Source organism: Solenopsis invicta, chromosome 4, assembly GCF_016802725.1.
Source record: "Solenopsis invicta isolate M01_SB chromosome 4, UNIL_Sinv_3.0, whole genome shotgun sequence".
Taxonomy (NCBI): Eukaryota; Metazoa; Arthropoda; class Insecta; order Hymenoptera; family Formicidae; genus Solenopsis; species Solenopsis invicta.
The window spans coordinates 5374733-5395858 of NC_052667.1; the positions used below are offsets into that span (position 1 = coordinate 5374733).

At 42.2% G+C, this 21126-nt stretch overlaps 1 protein-coding gene across 4 annotated transcripts in view; it reads left to right on the plus strand.

The window, feature by feature from the left end:
* LOC105195559 (protein outspread) overlaps positions 1-21126 on the plus strand; it is a 210612-nt gene that overhangs the window by 175099 nt on the left and 14387 nt on the right. For all 4 annotated transcript variants that reach the window (XM_039448304.1, XM_011161014.3, XM_011161011.3 and 1 more), the window contains exons 4-6: positions 13556-13744; positions 19237-19309; positions 19983-20579. In XM_039448304.1, the coding sequence (XP_039304238.1) occupies positions 13556-13744; positions 19237-19309; positions 19983-20579 (859 nt within the window). The remainder of the gene's footprint in view (positions 1-13555; positions 13745-19236; positions 19310-19982; positions 20580-21126) is intronic.

Below are 21126 nucleotides of genomic sequence, written 5' to 3' on the forward strand. Positions count from 1 at the left end.
AAGGTTAACGATGTTCCACGCTTCGAACAGAGCTCTCCCTGGAAAAGGTGACCGGCCAGTCTTCCCGTGATGATCGACCTTCTTCGATCATCGCGGATCGTGAAGGAGACGGATCGATCTAAGCGAAATTGACAGGGAATGATCGTCGAATCTACGCGGATATCTTTATAAGGCGTTGATATTTTCATGTTACTTGTTACGTCTGTTTGAGGATACATGATCGATACAGCCTCGGCTTATAAAGTGACTTATATTATTGAGAATATAACGATTTTTGAAATTTTAGCATGCACTTGGATTTCCGATGATCGCTATTGATTTCAACTATGCAAAATTAAATCAATGAAATGACTTTACGTACTAGCCGTTTATGCATATTCTTAGTCTTGCTGTCGAAAACCAATCTGTGGTAAAACTCTAACTTAAACTTTTATTTTCTTAGAAGTTGTACGGAGTCAATTGTTTCGAAATTTTAATATAATATTAATCGTCTTTAAATAGTATGTTATACAATATAATTTTCAAACAGATTGAAGCATCTTGATTTTTAATCACACCTCTTTAACGCAGAATAATTACGACAGCGTAATTATTACGCAATAACGATGATCCTTTGTTACTTGAAAATTCCTTTACACTTTGCGCACGTGAACTGTATTTATCTTTAACCAGCGTTTCATGGTGTTGGAATGTTGTGCATGAATATTTCCTTCCGTGATTCAATTCGATAGGCGAAAGAGCAGCAAATTTATTCGAATCTTATATATACTTAATTCATTTAGATAACTTCAATCAAATTTCTATATCAATGGTGTACATTACATGTGTACGGAGATAATTTCTACAGCATTGGCACACTCATTAATCTTATTATCTTTCAACGTGCTTTCGAATCGACTAATCGATTCTTTCCCCGTTACTTTCGCGGCGCGAAATTAAATGTGTCAAGCAACAAAAACAATGTATTAACGTTTACACGTTTAGACGTATCGAGCCGTTATCATAACGGCGTTAATCACGAGTCGCGTATCATTCGCCAATGCGACCAGCGAGGCAATTCCGGATCCCGAAGCCTTGGAAAAGCCCGAGAGAGGACAGGTTTCCTATCGTCGTGTCTACTTAATTACGGCCATTTAATTGACTAATATTTCGACATCAGCGCGTTCCGTTTGAGAGCGCGCGGGTGCTGGTCGCGAATTTATTTCGCAATCCTCCGACGGTGGCACCATTATTACCGGGGAACGTTATTAACTTAGGCATCCACGGCACCTCTCCGCCCGAGTCGAGCATTAATCTCCCCGCTGCGGAGATAAGCGAATGTTCGTGTCACTTTGAACGATTATCGCCATACTATTTGCTTCCCGAGTAAATCTTCAAACGTGGCATTAGCGCGACGCTCGTGATAGAATCGTCAGGCGCGATACATCAGCTCCGCGCGCTTTCGTATGTACGGATTCATTTGTTGTTGCGCCGTGATGAAATGTATTCGGGCGAGCGTTCGTTCATAAGTGCACGTGGAATCGCTTAAAGATATAATAATGTGTAAAAGATAAGAAGCGAGGACGCGATGCGCGACGCGCGTTGCGAGACTCGAATGGTATCGCAGCTAAAGAGGATACCGATTACTCAAAGTCCTAATTATTATTGATCGTGCGGACACGCGAGTTGAAAACCTAAAGTGACTGAAGCTCAACATTAATACTCACTTTTGCTTAATATCTCATTTACGTTTTGCTCGATATCGTGTTTCCCTTGATTTAAAAGCGTTGCTCGGATAATCGACAACAAGTGTATACCGCTATCGATTTATCTGTACATTTATCTGCGCAGAGACGTAGTCGCAGATTACGCTAATGGAACATAAACATACATGTGCACGTTGCAACGAGCGGAACAGAAAGGCTCGCGACTCAAGGACAATGTTACGCGTTTCATTCAATTCATGGAGCGGAAAGAATAGCGATACCGGTCTGGCATTCCGAGGGAGATTACTCGGAGCGATCGAGTTTACGCGTATCGTCGCTGCTCGCTTTGACTAAACGTTCGATGCGATCGAAGGGCGTGTCGCGTCGAAAGAAGAGCCGAAGAGCGCGAGGAGGAACTCTGCTTACCTCGCGCTCGCACCGCAACGATCAGCCAGCGCGGCGGCGAGAGTTTAATAAGCGGGAACCTTGGGCCTCGATTCCCGTATTCTTTCTTCCTTGCAGCCGTCTCTCTTTCTCTCTCCTCGCCACCACCCCTCATCGCTCTCGAATTAGTCAAAGGGGTATTTTAATCGAGGCGGCGGCGGTTAATGCCGACCTTCCGCGGCCTCCGCGCCGTCCGGCTAATAAAAGCAGCCACCGCGCGGCCGGTCGGCCACGTTAATGGCTGCAATTTGTAACCGGGGCGAGGTCAATTAATAAAGACATCAGGTCATTAATTTAATTGCGAGTGCTGCATCGCGCTGCGCGACGCCGCGAGAGAGAGAAAGAGAGAGACTCGTACGTACGTACGTATGCACTCTACCTCCTTACTTCGTTCTTTCTTTCTCGCGTAATCTTTCCTTATCTTCCCCTTCGCGTCCTGCACGACGATTTATTAACCTGCACTGTAATTCATTAATTGCGAAATTCCGTCGTCGCGCGCGCGGATACGAAAGGTCGCGGCTAATATTAAAGGTCCACGCGAGGTCGACGAGGTGCCGATCGCCGCGGCACGAATTATCATCGCTTTATCTCGACGAAAAGCGTGTACGACGCTAAGTGATCGGCCGATCGGAGATGATGAAAGACGGCTTATTCTTCTGCGAAAATTACGGGGCGAGCTCTACGACGAGGCTTAGACGTCGCGTAGCGACTCGTGAGAGCATCCGTCGTCTTTTCACTCAAGATCGGGGTTGCTTCGATCAGATAGTGATATTTTTTTTAAACGGGACCCGTGTGAATACTTCGGGAAATAGGTATCTCAGCCAAGAAAGTACCGCGGATTACCACCTACCGAGCAGACTTGGATTGATGGATAGATGTTAATGCGATCCGGGACACGTCGCCTTAAGCGATCAGCAAGGAATGTCAGATGTAACTGACATGAAAAAAGCGTCGTGCCAAAGTAAACCAAATAGCGTTAAATCAATATTAAATACTTTACTGCTGAAATCGAATGTATTGAATATTTAAGGAAAAGTTGCTGAATAAATACCAGTATCTATTCGATATTTTACATTTTTACTTCATACAAGCAACGTTTAGTGACAAAAATAGAAAGTAAATAATAAATAAATAATATAGATAAAATTTAACAAGTTTACTTTTGTGCATGCTGTCAGTATTTTTAAAAAATCAGGAACATTTGATAGAAATTTTTCATAAATTTATACAGCTGATAACAATGTAATTATAGAATTTTATTTTGAATTGTTGGATTTTCATAAAAGAAGACTACTGCAAAATATTTTACATTCATTGTACATACAAATTGACGGTTGTTATAAAAATTAAATCAATATTTTTATAAATTCTAATAATAAAACTATAGTAATTGTTGTAAATAAAAGTATGCCAATTACAATAAATTTAAGCCAGTTTTATTTTGGTGTTTTTACCTTTTAATTATTGCTATTCATTAATTATTGAATATTCGACCGTTTTTTCGATAAGTTATCAATAAAATAATATTAATTAACAGTTCCTTATATTTTTAATTAATTTAATTTGTTAATTCAAAAATATTTTAAAAGACGATTTAAGAGATCACTGGTCTCTTGGACTATATGTATAATATGTTATTTAATGACATAATGTTTGAACTTTATTCTATAATAATGTTGTGTATATTATTCTGTACAATGATCTTGTGCAAAAATCCCGGTTAATTATTTGCGAAAATGTCATCTCGTGTCCCGACACGAAATATGAGGGGAAAAAAGAAATATGAAATGGTCTTCGTGATATCGCAACTTTCTTCCTTTAAATCTTCATTATATATTTGTCGACACGTGACTGCCGCATGAGTGTCTTTTGACGCTTTCGCTGTACTTTAATACCGCACAAGAGCAGAGATTCCGCCTGAGTCGCGGCTCAATAGCGGTCGCAAATAAATAAACTATTGGTACCTAATCAAAGTCGCTCGAGACGAGATCAAAGCGACCTCAATCTGCAGGCACAATAAATCGGTCGTTAAGGATAGAAAGCTTCCATTCTTCCTCTCCTACCCGGAATACCCGGCCTGCGTTCCGCGTACGCTCCCCCCGGGCCCGCGGAGAGTATTCAAGACACTGTCCGGCTTTGTTATCGGCGTCCGCGAGTTTCAATTGCGAATCATGGTACGTAATCAACGCGCGCGGCGCGGAGACTCGCCAGAGAGCTATTAGCTAAGGTGCCTTTCACGGCGCGGCGCGTCGACCACCGTTCGCGTTTCGCTCGCCCTCCGTCTCCCGTATAAATCAGTCGGGGTATCAACGAGCGGAAGAGAAACAATGAGACAGAGAGATATTGTGAGAGAGCCGCGAGGATTATCCTGCATTATCGAGATACTTTGTCGAGAAAAGCCGACTAACGGTCGCGATTGCTTTCTTACAACGACGCCGTCGACGAGTCGCTCTCCTATCAGCGGTATATCCCTTCAACACCCGTTTTCTCCGCTACCGAGTTCATTTTATTTTTCCTTTTCTCTCCTTTTCTTCGGCGCGACCATCCGGGTTTCTCTTCGACCCTATACCGCGTCGCGCCATCCCTCTTGCCGGTAATCATCGAGAAATTGTATTCCTGTTGATGACTGGCGGGTGATTACACGGCGGTCGGCCGTACGCGCGAGTTTGCGGATCACCCATACGACAGCTAATTGAAAGCGGACGTGAATCGGCACGGACGGACAATCCCGCCGCCAGCTGATCGCAGATAGTCTTGCTCCGCTGATTCTCCGCCTTTAGGATGTTCCTTTAAACGATCGCCGTTCCCATTTTCCCGACGGCGAGTCAGTCTTTTCCTTTTCGCGGGAGCTCCCGACTTTTCTTTAAACGGATGAGAAAAGTGACGGTGGTTCTTGTTTTTAGCGCGACCACGGTAAATACGCGAGGTATCGTCGTAAGGTAATTAAAATCGTCTTCCACGGTTCGTTATTTATTATATCAAAGATCACGGATGCGATACGTTTTCATTACGCCGCTGAAATTATAATTGAAGGTATTAATTCACATTTTTACTGAGCATTCAGAAACCTATGAATTACTTCAAACCCATGTTTCTAATAAAAAAAGATTTTATAATGCGTTATTTATAACAGCGGAACTCTCAATTTTTTGGAAAAAAATATGACTTCAAGAGGATTCAGAAATGAATTTTTTATTCGCTGATTAAACAGCGCGTTTTTCATTTTCCAATGAAACGAGACAAAATATTCAGAATCAGTTAGGCGCATTGAGTAGTGAATTTTTGCAACGAGGATCTCTCGCTTGGCTCTTGCGTCTGACAAACGCGCACTTCCTGCCTTACGAGCTTCACTTTCAAGATTTCTTCGAAGAGGAACAGCGGAGTTTTCTCTCAGACGCCTATACGGGATGCGCAACGCATCGTGCGTTGATATGCACGGAATATAAGATCCACCTCACGCATTCTCACGCATTCCGTCACGTCGCGTTGTTGGCGGGGGAGGAATCGCCGTGAGGAAAGTCCGACGGGATTTCTAATCACTTTTCCAGCCTCCGCTCTTTGCGAACCGTCCTCCGATATATCCTTCGAGAGAATCGCGCGGCGACCTTCGCAGCGTTTTCCCCTCCGGTTTTTGATGTCATCCGATGAGACACGCGCGCGTATCGTCTCAGACGGAAAGTAGGTTTCTCGACGGCGGTGATCGTGAAAACAACGGGATCGAAGAGGATGTTTTACATCTTCGTATTGGGTATCAAGTTTGCAGTTCGCACAACCGCGCCCGGCTCGTATTTACTCGGCGTAATTTTATGCGAGAGATTAATGAGACTTTAATTGTGCGTAATCAGTATTGCGACGCGCGTAATGACCGTCATTAGATTACTTCGCCAACAGCGACGGGACAATTATAAATTTTTAGCTCCCGCACCCGTTCGGATGTTACCGGACGCCATCGGCTGGCTTCTCTGGCGCAGTCTGATAACTTCCAGTTTTATCGATCTTTCTCTGTACCGCGATGCGAGCCACACTATACGCCGCGCGACGCACACACACACACACACACACACACCGGTGAGACCTGTTTCCCGCTGATGAAAAGTTACCGGATCGTTCCGCGTGCCCCCGACGACGACGAGACCCCTGTTGATTTTCCAGATGAAACTAGTCTCCGCTGGGACCAGAGCCGAGGGGGGGCGGGCTGGTTGGCACGCCGAGAATAACCATGCGAACATCGGCGGCCGACAAATTAATGCTTCAAGGTATGCCCGTCGCACTTTCCGAATGGAGCAATTAACGAAGCTTCGACAATTATACACGTATAAATACCTTCTTACGCGGATTAAACACGCACGCGCGTATCGGACCCCGGCCCGATATTCCAATAAAGACTTTTGCCGTCCGACGAGTTTTCGACGGGAGGATGCCGAGAGCTTCGGAACGGAATTACGAAGTCGTATAAAGTGATAGCGGGTTTCTCTACCTACGATGCGGTGGGAAAATGTACGAGAGCCGATATAATTCTCCAACTAAAATAAGAAACTTTACTCTTAGTCGTCATTCTGTTATGGCCATCCACTCTTAGTTTCTTCATACAGTAATATACCGTGGCTCGCTCGCGAGACATGATCATCACGTGACCGTATTTTAATTATGGTTTAATCAAAGTTTAATAATAATAGTGACGTCGTGGCCAAATGAGAACTTTTTTGCTCAAAATTTTCCAAAAATAGGAAAAGTTGCCAAATGCATGCCACTTAAATTATTTTTTTTTCTTACATTCCCATTTGGTGATGAATGTGCAAATAAATATTCAAAATTGTCCCCTACAGTTTTATTCAAGTATCTAAAAATTAGATTCAGATTTGAAAATAATTTTACTGGGCCATCAAAATAATTATGATAAGGCTGCAAAAGGTTTGGATCAATTTGAGTCTTAAACATTTCGAAATCTGTATTTAGCTAAATGTTTAGATGCTTGAGCAAAATCGTTCTATTCGTGAAAAACTTATATTGTTAAAGCGCGATGGATTTCTCGCGAGCTTGTCATCGTGTCGTATTCATGTCGTATTCCGAAATCATCAGCACTCCGACGTCGCCTCCGGGTGCCTTGTCTACTCCCCGAGCGATAGGAGGAAGCAACGACGGCGGAAACGGGGAACGAGGCGCCATGAATGCCACTTAGAGGATTATTAACGACCTGGCGATGCTTAACGCTCGGCTGATGCTTTCAGGCGATTCGAAATTCCCATCTTGGGACATCTTTAACGACTGCCACGCCGAGATTTATGCCGGGGTCCTCGGGTCCCCGGCCGGTGTTCAAAGTCATCGAGGCGAGTAGGCGGGCGTAATCGTAATCGTTGTCCGCGCGGACCTCTCGCGCGGAACGTCTACGATGTCCACCCGGGGAATCGACGCCGCGCGTAAGGTGCTGAAGACGCACGCTTGCGCTGGCAGTCGCGGATTTAGGTAGTAACAGCCATCCATATGTGAATTAATGTGAATACGCGCGGTTCCGCTCTTGTGCCACTCTGCCACGAGTTCGATTATTTTCATGCCGCTGGCATACGGAAGATTTGCTCGATAATTCTATCAAACGCTTGTTACTGAATTGTTGCCGCAGGCGTTTTTCTCAATTGACGCTCTGCGCTCTCGTACGACCGCATTCATTTCAAATTGTTTTATTACGGAGATTATTTTTTGAAATTCATGACGCTGAAGAAAAATATTTACGTTCAAGTAAATATATTTATTTTAACATTGTTTTCTCCATTTTTAAATATTTTCTAAATTAAAAAATAAGTTATTTTATACTAGCTAATGTTTATTTAAAATGATGTCAAAATAAATGTACTCAATTGAACACAAAATTTTTTCAGTGTACGTGATTAAGTAATTGAATAAACAATTTAGTCAATTCAATTTAACCTAGGAGATATTTTTAAATACTACTCACGACTAATACATGCTTTGTACTATATATATTATTTTTTATTTCATAACATTTTTCTGATCATGAAGTTATTTATTAAAAGATTCAATCTTTTTTTGGATTTTCTGGATTATAAATACACGTTAATTAATTATAACGTTGCAATAGGAAACTGCAAATACGTCGTTTAACTATATATAAAATATCTAAAGTTACAATAATGAATTGGAATACACATGGGAATCTGAGAAACAATCCTGTCATCCCAAACGACTTAAACGTCCGTCATCCTATCTCGAAGATTACACAGTACCGAGGACGAGATTCTACGTTTCTCAGTCTAATGAAATGCTGCGACTAGCTTGCGTGGTGAGTCACAAAGGAAGAAGATCAAATACACAGATTGCTCTTTCAGAGATATGCAGAAAAAGATGGAAGAGCGAGGAGAGAAAGAAAGAGGATGCTGCGCGGACCCGGGAGAAGTAAGTTGAAATTAAGAGGCAACCGCGCGCGGTAGGAAATGAAGAGAGGCGCGACAACGTGTTTTACACGAGCCGCGTGGATTTTATCTCCTCCGGCGCATCGACGAGACTGCAACCAGGTCACGAAAGACCCGGGTAAACAGCGGGAAGCAAGTTTCGTGGATTATTCCGGGCCACTCCGGGACCACCTGTTTTATTTTTGGCGCATGTATTCTGTTACTGCGTCCTCTCCGCATCATCCGCCTCTCCCCAAATTTTTCTCTTATATTTTATTATCGCCTTTCGATCAATCCGTACCACCGCATTATTCCGCAATCGATGTTTACAATCTTTTCGCACTTTTCTCGAGAAGCATGTACGAAGAGTACACAGATTGGTGTTTATTCCGCTTTATTTTTTCGCTGAAAAAACCACCGTTATAGTATTCGTTTTAATTAAAAAAAGAACCTGATTTCACACCAATTAAAATTAATTACATTAAATATAAGAAACTAGATGCACGCGAAAGACTCGTTGCGGCTTCATTCATCTTGAAGCTTGTATTAGTATTCAATTTGTTCTGCAATTTGTTCTGCATTTTTATAATAATACTGTTTAATAATTTCATGAATGTATGTCAATGTTATGACTTAACAGGGTTGGATAGTTAAAAAGTTTATAACTTTTAACTTAATTAATTTTTAACCTAATTAGTTATTTTTAAAACACATAAACTTTAATCAGTTAACTTTCTTCCTAAGTTAAAAATTTATCTAACAATAAGTAAAACAAAAAAATTATAAAAGAAAAAGTAAAAAAAAAAAAATATTTGTTTATTTCGTATAAACTTAATTTATAAGTAAAATAAATTTGTTTGGTGATCGGTATTAGAATTGTTTTGAGTAATCTAACTTTAAAAACTTGTGAACTCTTAATTTATTATGAATAATGTTTTACAAAAATCAACTTTCAAGTTAAATTAATTTAATCTTAACGTAACTAAATTGGTTTTTACTATCATTAACTTCAACTTAATTTAGTTAAAAAGAATATACTAATTAATTTATCCAACCCTGAGACTTGAGTAGTGCGCTAGATAGTAGGTAGCGGTATGATATTATAATACATTTATTTTCTCTCTTACTAAATGGAATAAGCAAAGGGGCAAAAGGGTCGAGCCACTTCTTGCCAATAAACAAAAACCAAGAGCAGGGCGGTCTTACGTAAGGGCCAACATGAGACTGTGATGTATCGCCCGGTTGAACGCATCCCTTCGTCCGTATCCGAGCATAATCCGAGGGCACATGGAAGCGCGGCGCTGCCTTAATAGAAACTCATGCCGCGATGCGGGCTTAATGCGTCATGGATCTTCTTTCAGGCTCGTTCCCGTTCTACGCCGAACGTAATTCGTCTTACGTATTTCGGCCTTAATCCGACACGCGCGTGCATGAAAATATTGTCGAAAAGTATTCCCAACTTTTTGCTTCGCGACGATGCGCAACACTCATCGTTTCTCCGTGATCTTTTTGTGCCGTTTATTAAATAAATAGTTGTCACGCGCGTCGGTATTAGCAATGATCGGCGTTTAACGCGCTGATCGTATATTTCAATAGCATAATATTGTCACGCTGTCCACGAGCGTCGAGCCCAGCGCCGATTGAATGGATCATTATTTGTTCCGAGAGATTTCGCGAAGCGCGTTCACGTTTGCATTGGTCTCGTAGATGTCTATCCGCAGGAGTCTTTCACATTTCGCTGCCATACAGGCGGCGAGCGAGCATGTGGGAGCAGCACCGTGTCTAATATCCTCGGATTTTCTCTGGCATTCGTTCTTCGCGCGTCACGTCCCTTTCTCGCAATAACCACGCTCCATCCAGAGTTCTTTGATCTTTCGCTTCAAATGCAGGCGATGCAGGGATACGTGTGCATGTATGTGCTCGTGAGAAGGGTGATCTCCTTTACGCGAGTCGCAGTTTACAGTCAGATAAATTTCCAAGAAGGAGGAGAAATTGCGACCGTGAAAAAGTTTTATGGGATAATTTTCAGTTGAGTTGTACGAACTTTCCTTTTCTTAAAAGATGTGTAAAAGAGATTTAGAAAAAAAGAGATGATGATGATGATGTAAAAGTAATTTGGTAAAGTTCTCGAAAAATTATATTCGCCATTCTTCAAGAGAGAGATTTAGAAAATGTTGGAAACGTTTGATTTAAGCGTGCCTGTCTAAGTTCCTACGAGAGTAGGTGGCTGCGAAAGTGATTAATTAACGTTTAGGTTCATTACTTTCTTGCCAAGGATGGCGAAAGCTGTATACGCATAATTCTTACGCTCGAGACTTTCAAAAGTCTCGGTGCGCGTTTTACGCAACGTTTAACGCGAATGTGTAAAATGCGCACGTACGTGTAGCACACCGCGTTAATGCGCATAATGTCGCGCACGTATCGGGTGGTATAAGCAAATAGAAGAGTGAGAATAACGGGGATCGCATGAAGATACCCAGACGTGTGTTGAAACACAGCGACGATCTGCGAGATTCGTTTAGACTGCTTTCCGTAGAGCTTTTCGCGTTTACAAAGCGCGAAACGCGCCGGCGAAGGGGACAAAGAGAGAACGCGGGAGGACTATTAATAACGTTTTAATTATTTTCATCGTTGCGCCGCGCACTTTTCGCGTTCGTACTTTTTTTTTCTCCGCCGTCCGTTCCCGCGCGCGCGTTCGCGCGCCCGCTCTCATCCCTCGCGATTAATTATACGGGCTACAAGGAGGGATTTTTCATATGCAAATTTTTGCATTATCTCGACGGCGAGAGGCGGGGGGGAGGGAGGGAGGGAGACAGTAAGAGGAGAATATATGCGTATAGGCGTGCAAAACGCCGAGAGACGCGCGCCGCGCAAATGAACCTCCTCGCGTTTCAAGAATAATGTCGCTGCTCGCGCGCGAGAAAAATTGCTGGGCGGCACTTTGAATTATACGCGTTGCCTCGCATATATACCCGACGTTACGAACGCCTTTCGTCCTGCGTAGACGAGCGATTTTAGGAACGAACGTGCGACGCGATCGAATCTTACGTGATTACGTTTCAATTTCTATGAACAAAAGTTTTATTTTCTGCAATAGGACACATAAAAAGTGCAAGTTGATCAGCAACAATTTTGTGTAAGACAGCATTTCTGCGTGTCGAATGAAATTCTGATTCAATACGGTAATTTTTGTTAATAGCAATTAATTAGTTCCGGATTTTCAAAATTTTAACACAATTCATAATCGAAAAATAGGCTAATGAGAGTCAGAAACTGACTCGCATTAGTCTATTTTTTAATTATTAATTGTTTTGTTAATAATTCGAGATGTCTATTATTGCAAAGAAATTGAAAAACGTGGAATTTTTTAGGGATTTTCTTTTATATTCTTGAAAATCATGGATGATTTTTATGAAATTTTATTGATACTCATTGTCAGGGAAAATTTTGGAATTTTACTTTTAAGTTTCTTTTTAACAAAAATTTCTTTTTTTTCTAATTTTTGATAATGCAAGACGTCGACAATACATCAGCAATAAATTGACGTGTATTCTCGTGTAATTTGTGAGTTTTCATAAAAAAAGAGTGAGAATTAGAAGACAATACATTGTTCGAAATTGTTTTACGTCCATGTATTGCAGATACTATAGATCATATCTTTCAGTTCATATTACTTTTTAGTACTTTCTCGAATTTGATCATCAAAATTCAAACGACTTTTATTTGTGATTGTATCATTAAGGGACATTAAAAAATATAATAAAATAAATTTATTTCAAAACTGCATTAAAAAAAAATTTTTTTCTAATTGTGCCCGAATTTTTAATAAAATTACAAAATGTGACTAAATAACCTAAATGAATCTTTGTCTTAGGACTGATATTCTAGGATAATGACACTATCACCGGCATTGACGCGACGAGTTGCGCTCATTTCCTTTTTTATCGCTCAATTTATTACCCAAAGATTGATCACTATTCTTTATTGCCCGTTTGGTCGCACAGGTATTACTCAATCCCCGGCATGAAAGCGATCTGTTCGACGCAGACAGCTACGTTCATTCTCGTGGAGCATCAACGGTTGCATTGTGGTGACATTCCCCGGGTGCACTTTGCGCGATGTAAAGTGCCCGCGGCACTTGCAAATGGTGTGCTTTGACCAGCGTGCGAGTCGCGCCGATTTCTCGTCCCCCGGCTCGTTCTCCCTTCGATGTCTCTTTCCCTTTCTCCCCTTTCTCCCCCTCAAATTGGCGGCAATTGCTCGATCACCGATGAGACTCACTTTCGTTTTACGAGGAGCGAAGTGCCTCGCTGGAATCGGCAATAAGACGTTATTTTTGCCTTCCGCGGAATGCAACTTTTACGATCAGGGGGGGGGGAGAAGGGTGAGAGAGGAGGAAAGAGATGAGAGGAATAGTCGGCTGCGACCGGTCGATTGCGCTATTGCCCTGAAATGATACGTTTCCGGTAAAGCGGGCCCGATGTAATCCAGCCGACCGAATGCGGGCACGTAACGCATGCAATTTTGCAAAACGGTCGTTCACAAACAGCAAACAGAGAGAGTCGGAGACGATAAATGCGAACCCATGCGACTGTACACGCTGTCGACGATTATCATCATTATTTTATTCATTACCATTCGCTCCTTTTTATTTCAACGGAGTAGCGGGCGCGCACCTCGTCCTTGTTCAACGTTTCGCGAACAACGAGGATAAGTAATGAATCGCGCGCAACGCGCGTAAGTCGAAAAGCACCCTGGTGTAGTACGTAATTATCACCGCGTGCATATTTTCACGTGCGCGGATAAACACGCGCACAGGTTTACGGGGGTCCGCGATGTCGGACGTCCCGTCGGGCATCGGCCTTTGCATAAACATAAGCCGCGACATTCGCGCGTGAGAAAGCGCGATTAGAGATACACGTAATTTGACGATCCATTACGTTAACTCGCCGTAATCTCGCATAAAGTAGAACTCTCCCATTAGCCAGACTCAAATCAATGTTCCTCGTCTTATCGTTGCAGCCCGAAACGGTGCCACAGGCGAGGATCGACATGACCCGCGTCCTGGAGGTGGCCGCGGCCGAAGACGTCACCGGACATCCGTACAGCCTCGCCGTCACCTCGCCGGAGGGTGTGACTTTTGTCAAGGGAACCTGTCGTGAAGAGACCAGGTGGTGGACGGACGTTCTCCAGGTGTATTCGCGAAATAAGGTTGGTCCAGCTTAATGTCCTATTCGCGTCTTTTATTTTTGCTTATTTCATTATGTCATTTCCTTGTAGACGTCTACATGCGTCTCAACTAATTTTAGGACAGAGTTTCCACTAACTTGTGTAAATTGCGATTCATTTTTTTTAAAACGACAAACATCCGCGACCTATTTCTACTAATAACTTTTTAATTTATTATTGAATATAATTTTATAAATTCTATTTTTGTAAATATGAGATATAAGTATTTGAATAGTGCGTTCATTTTCCATTTTTATTAGTGATAGCAATAAAATATTTTTGATGCATATATAAAGGAATCAATTTTATGTTAGACAAGGGAATTAATTATTGTAATTTATGTCAAAATTTAATTTCGATTTCTACCGTAGTTAAAAAATTTTTCACGACTCATAATTTGAGAATCCTTGTTCTAGAATTTTCTTTGATGGTTGATACTGAATTACTAGCATAATTAGTACCAAGAACGCTAGTACAAATAAAAATTAAATAGCGCATTATTTTCTTGGACTAAGATATTCTTTGTGTAATCGCAATAAAATATTTTTATTATTATATATAATTATAATTTTAAACTGCTGTTTAAATAAATAATATTGCTGACAAACGTTATATAAACGCAATAAAATTATAGCGAGAAGCTGTAGTACATCGAGAGGTGCAATCGAGTTTCTGCGTCGAATTGTAAAGGGGGAGAGTATCGATTCGAGAAAACGACTGCCGATCGGAGAAAACCGCGCGTGTTGATGCTTAATGTATGTACACTCGCGATGTAGAATCGCGTCTCATGTGTATCATTAGAGAATTTAATTTTCTGTCGATTACGGAGGATACGCAGCGGCGGGGCCATATATCGATATCGTATTACGTCTCGGGAAGAGCGTTGCGCGAAAGAACGCAGTCACGCAAACGTAAGAAAACGCAACCGTCGGCTGATTGCTGGTGCCCTCGCATAATCATTACGTGCCATGCATCCTCTCTCGCGTCACGCTTGTTACGCGTGCAAGAATGATTCTCCCGCGCTCGCGACGTCTCTTCGCGTCGACGGGATTAGCTTCGACAGGGTTTCAGCGTGTTACCAGAAATCTGGTACGTGGAACACGAGAGAGTATCCGAAGAATACGGCAATTATTTCAGCACGAATACTTCGGTGCAGAACGTGTCGAGATTGCATTAAATCTCTGAGAATTTACTCTCTTTCGCATTTCTCACAGTATTGTGTAAAGCAAATCTTAGCTTTAAGAAAAAGTACAAGACTATTTGTTCACCCATAGAATAGGGAAGTTTATTTTATGCTACAAATTCACCAAATATTAATTTTTTCTAGGGACAACCAAATTTGGAAATGTAAATCCTGCCGGTGATATGCATCTTACACTTAGAGAAAAAATATCTCTTTTTTTATGACAAAAAAATTTTACTCACAATCAGCAAAAAAATTATTTACTTAGTACCCAATAGTTTATTTACTTGCTGTCAAGTTAAAAATTTCCTAATTGAAATATTTATGTAAATGAAATGAAATAATTTTTATTCGAACAATTTTTTCTTGCAGTTCTATGAGAAATTCAGAAAATATTTATTATTTTTGCATTCAAGATAATCAGATTTTTTTAACCTAAAAAAAAACAATTTAACTAAATTTAATTATATTTGTAAAATCATTATTTAAATATAAAAAATGTAAAAACACAAAATTATATACTTATGTTAGTAATATGTCTTAAAAGTAAATATTTTAGATTAAACGGCCCAAACAAATGCCTGCATCAAAATATATGGTTTTAAAAAAATGCATTTTTTTCATTAAAAAAAATTTCTTTCCATATATTAAAACTATGCTCTTAATTTGTATAATAGCATAAAATAAAATCCCATTATCTTGTGTGTCCGGACAATTAGTTTCGTAACTGCATCGCTTGCTTTCCAATTAAATCGCGGTTAAAATCAATTACGAATTGACTCGCGAAAATGATCAGTCAACGTTCAATGATGAAGTCTTTACTGCGGCAAAAATGTCTTCATTGTCTTTCGTTACATAAACGAGGCCGTTGTACGTCGGGATTAGCGACAATGTGGGACAGAATGCGACATAAAAGTGCATCGTCGAGTTCATAAACGGGCGCTTTCGCGTGATGAAGCGTTTATTGAGTGCGATTGTGCCGGTCGGCGCTTGAAAGGCCTTGGAAAAAGAAGGAGAGAGAGAGAGAGAGAAAAAAAAGAAATATCGTAAGCGACAGCGAAACTGCCGACGTTGCCTCGCATAATCGCCTCGCTGCACTGACCGATGCGCGTTCCGCGGCGCGCTCATTACGTCGACAATGACGCCAGTAGTGCGCGAGTTGTCACCGCTGGGGGACAGTGAGTCTCGCGGGGTTGTCAGTCGAGTCGATTGGCCGCTTCCTGCGATCCATCCGTCTTTTCGCGTTCTCTTTAAAGCAGAGGCCTTCCTCCCCCTCCCCCCCAACTCTGTTTTCTCTTTTCACTCGTCGTTTAACGCCGCACCGGGGCGTCGCAAAAAAGCGCCTATTATTTAGACCGAAAGCGCACGGTGACAAATGGAGAGCGCACCGTTTCACTCGCTGCTATGCGATCACCGTCGGAGCCCCGTGAAACCGGGACTGCGACGTGAGAGCGATCGTTTCTAGTTCGTAAAAGCTGGCCTTACAAGTGGAGTAACTCCATTAATTACATATGCGTGCTCTTAACGTGTCACGTTACGAGTTAGATACTTAAGACTTTTTAAATTCCTCATATTGACGTCTCATCGTACTGTGGAACTCGTTCGGAGCGTGATATTCACATTTCTGCGCATATCTCGCTTATTTTAGCAGCCATAAGTCCGTTAATTGGCAAGATATGTAAAGTGAGATTGTAAGATTGGTCGAACGAGTCGAACGATAAGTGATTTTTGCAGCTTCGTCCATTCCATTGCCGGTTGCCGGCGCCACGAGGCAACCATAAATTTATGACATTTCACGCAACACGCGTTTCACGCGTGTTGCAAATTGTTGCGGCCGTAAAACAACTGCTGCTAACTGCGAGACATATTTATCCAATCTCCGCTTGTCGACGACTTCAACTTCACACGGGGCGCTTTGCGGTATACATTGGGCAACCTACAAGTCGGCGGGCGGTCGAAAAGAAATTTGGGTCGGGTGTCCCTCGTCGACGGTCCTCCCGGTCCGAACGATTCTCTAGTTTCTCTCTCTTTCTCTCTCTCTCTCATCTTTTTCTCTCGATTGTCTAAAGTAAATTTGCGGATCGAGGCGCCCACTCGCGCGAGCTTCTCGATAAATCAACCTCGTCGCAAATCGAGCCGCTCGAAAGCTGTCACATTCGTTACGTCTCTCGCTCAGAAATTTTTAACAACGCTCGGGCCACGTGTTACGCAAGAGATGATCGATCGGCGAGCAAGAAATACGTCTCTTCATCCGGCACTTCTGGTGCAAAACGCACGAAACAGTTACGCAGCCTCGCTGCAGCGTACGCCGAGAAGGATAGATCTCACGAGGAGATATCTTTTCTTTTCTTTTTATTTTTTTTTATTTCGGGGGGAAACACGCGCGATCGACGTCCGAAAATCCATTCCCGAAGTGGGTCTCGCGCGTTACGACACATCGGCGCTCTCTTCGGCTAATAACTTTTTCTCCCGCGCACGGCCCGCATATTCTTATTTAAATTAAACTCCATAAATTAATTGACGAAAAAAGTGTGTAGTCGCGAAGGGGAGAATATTTTCTCATTTGAATTATCGCGCAAAGAAATATATACCGTGACGCGCAAATACCACTTTGCATATCCGATGCTTTGTAAATCATTATTGTACCTGAATTATATGTTACCACGCGCGTGTGTTGTGAACTTTGTAAAGCTGTAGGTCTCAGACAAAAAGCATTCTCCTTATTTATCTGAGAGTATCTCTGTCTCTCTTTCTCTTGCAATATCCCGATAATTATCTCTTCAAAACAGAATGAAATATTCTTTGCGCCGGCGGGTTTCGCGGTCCGACTACCAATCGATCAATCGTCCTCGCGCGAATCGTTTAGGATCTCATCGTAGGATCGCATCGCCTCGCATTGTCCGTGCATAGATTACACGTATATACTATACATCAATTCCGTTACGTAAGCAGCGATCGATCGGCAATTGGCTACACCTTGCTGTCGTGGACCCGCGCTGGTGTAAACGAACGATTACGTTACGGGGCCAAGGCGAGATGCATACTTATGTGCCGCGCGACATTTAACGCGCGGCACACAAGTGAACGTGGAGGAAACGCTGCTCCCGCGTCATTTTCCACGTTTTTTTCGCGATTATCCCTCCTCCCCGTTCTCCTTGTTGTCCTTCGGACCGCCACGCTGTCTATGCAAAGGAGGCTGGTTTTGCACCTCGAGACCATTCGCAGGAGTCAACTTATCGGCAATCATCTCGCAGTTTCTTGCAATGAAGATGTAGGACGGTGCGAAATTATAATATGAAAGTTAAATGCTGAAGAATCAAATTTTAATCAATTTCTCGAGTGAAATAAATAACAAACTCATGTAATCGACCCATTTCCGTGACTGAATTGCTTAGTAGACTTTTTAAAGTAAGGAGTGTCCATATTATGCGCCTAGTAAATAATAAACTAAATTTGAATCACATTTCCTGAGTTGCTTAACTCCCTTGTTTTACGATAGTTAAATTAATGACGCACTAAGTAGGAGTAATGGCGATCTATAGGAATAATTAACAATAACTCTGATTAAGTATAAGTCTACATTAAAATTCTTCTCAGAACTTATCATATAATTTTTCAGAATTTCCGTCTAATTTTATAACTTTCTCAGATTTCTTTGTACGAATTGAAACACTTCAGCAATACTTAGAAAGTTGACACCTTTCTCAGAATTTTTCATATTTGTAAATTATGAAATAACCTAAGATTTTCAAGATTTTTTGTTCTAACGAAATGTTATAAAATCTAAATAAGTTAAAAATATTTTTTAAAAATCATAGAATGAGAAATCTCTCAGAATATTTTAGAATTCACGCGTATGAAAAAATTTTAAGAGAAGATGTAGACTTTCTGCACAGAAAAAAAATTTTATATGAAATCAACGATTCATTGCTTCATATATAAGCAAGAATATAAAATCTTCTTGGAAGAATTTATAATCTTAAATAGACATAATTTGCTTACGCTTATACTTGTCTCGTGATTTACGCGTTAAATTAAAATTCGATTAACGTTTCCCCGGGAAATAACCAAGTACATCCGTTCGCGGATCGTGGCGTTCTCACGATTATGGGCGCGGATGAAACGGAATCGCGCGATTATTCGCGGATCGCTTTTGAAATCGTGCGTACCTCGTCTCGACGATCGATTATCCGATTGTCACGGCAAAGGAACGCTCGAGAGTTTTAACAATAGGCTCTGAGCAAACTCTCTTGTACGATGTCTTCACGGTATGCCGTTTTGTGGTTTTCAGGGTCGGCACAAGCGAAACGCAACCTTCCCCGGTGGACAGACGACGATCCTGCAAGTTACGCCGACGATTCGAAGTGAGTACCTGCTGCTCGTGTGTGCACGCTATGTAAATTTTATAGCATTTTATAATACTACGCGTTAGACATTTCCACGCCGGTAGTTAACACGACGTGTAATCACTGTCTCATTCAACCATTTCTCAGTATTGCGTAGACGGAGGTCTTTATGTAAACAATTTGACGTAACGAGGGGTAACGTGCGACGGTTCAGCGCCGCGCCGGCGTGGTAAATATCGCGTAGGAAACGCGCGACAGAAATGAATACGAGCAACAGGAAGACGAGTGGCGCGAGGGGGAAAGGCAGATATCTACTTCACAATGCGTGCGACTATTATTATACCGCTGCCACCTCGTTATCTCCACCTTCGAGAACGGAGTTCTCGTTATCCCTAACTGGATTGCATTCATTTCAATTATCCACGATGGAAATTATGGCGATTAACTCCGAGTTGAATCACGCGTTATCTAAGATGACGATCCTTCGATCTCGCTCACAATGCATAAATCTTTTGCGTGCCGAAGCTCCTCGCGTTCGATACCACTGTTTTCTCATAAGAAAAGGCCTGGAATACCTCAGCTTTCTTTATATCCCATTTGTAGAGAGATTTGTCGGCGCATTCCGCTGTCCGCGTTCTTATTCGCTCGTCTGAGATTTCACAAAAGGTGACAATTCGAACTTGATTGCCAGGTAACACGCCAAATCCACCGCGACCGCGCTTCAATAGCTGCCGATCGGAGCCGCGCAGCAGCGCATGGATTCCAGAGACCGGAGGTGGAACATCGGATCTGTGCTCTTCCGTTTTCTCGTCGACGCCGTCCTTGGTGACGACCAGTGTCGTCACCGCCACCAGCAACAGCGTGCTGACCAACGGCAACGGCACGGAGAGCGTCTCCGAAATCAGGAACAGCCTGTCGCCTCTGCGTGCTCTCGAGAACGGCTCCACGGGAAATTATCTGACCACAGTGACGTCAACCACGTCGTCGTCGTCGTTGAACGGCAACGTCTGCAGCACAATCTACTCGACTTCCTCGACGGCCATCTCAACGGCGACGACGACAACGGCGAGCAGCATTGTCTCGTCGTTGGCCGATAAGCCGCCGATGATCCCCAACGATGGCACGAGGGCGACAAGCTATCGAGATCAACCTGCTAGCAGCGCGTCACCGCCGACCCGGGACAAGCTACGGGCCGAGGACAAGGCCAGGCGCAGGATGAGTCAGCAGGGCGAGCGAACCGGCGGCATCATCGGCGACACAGCCAGCCCAGCCTCCGGCGAGAAACTAGGTCGGTGCATTAAATGAGGCACAATCTCTCCCTATTGACTCCTACAGACGATACCGTACCCTGACATCTCCCTGACTCTGATTATACATCTGCCTGACATCTTCATGTGTGTCTGCTTTATGGCTTTGCAATATGGAGAATAAGCTCTCCGTTTGCATTTACGTAATCCAATCGAGATTTGATAAATGAGACTTTTAGTGACGATCCTTGAATTTTCAGTCGCTTGTCATTTATTACTTCCATCACGTCTCGCGATACGTATTGAATAAATGTCTTTCGATATGATCGTTCAACGAATGCAATTAATGGCTAGAGTGTTTCTAATGATAGGACATTGCTATTTCTGATAGTTTTTACGGGAAAAAAGATTAATTACAGCAGCAAGAATCTGTGTGGTAGCTAAAATTCAGCTATAATATCGTACACAGATTTTTGCTGCTGCATCTAATTGCAAATAATCTTTCATGTTATTTGGGATAATTTATGCCTTATCGCCGACAGAATTAAAGTGTACATGAATAATTGACAGAAACAATTTACAAAGAAC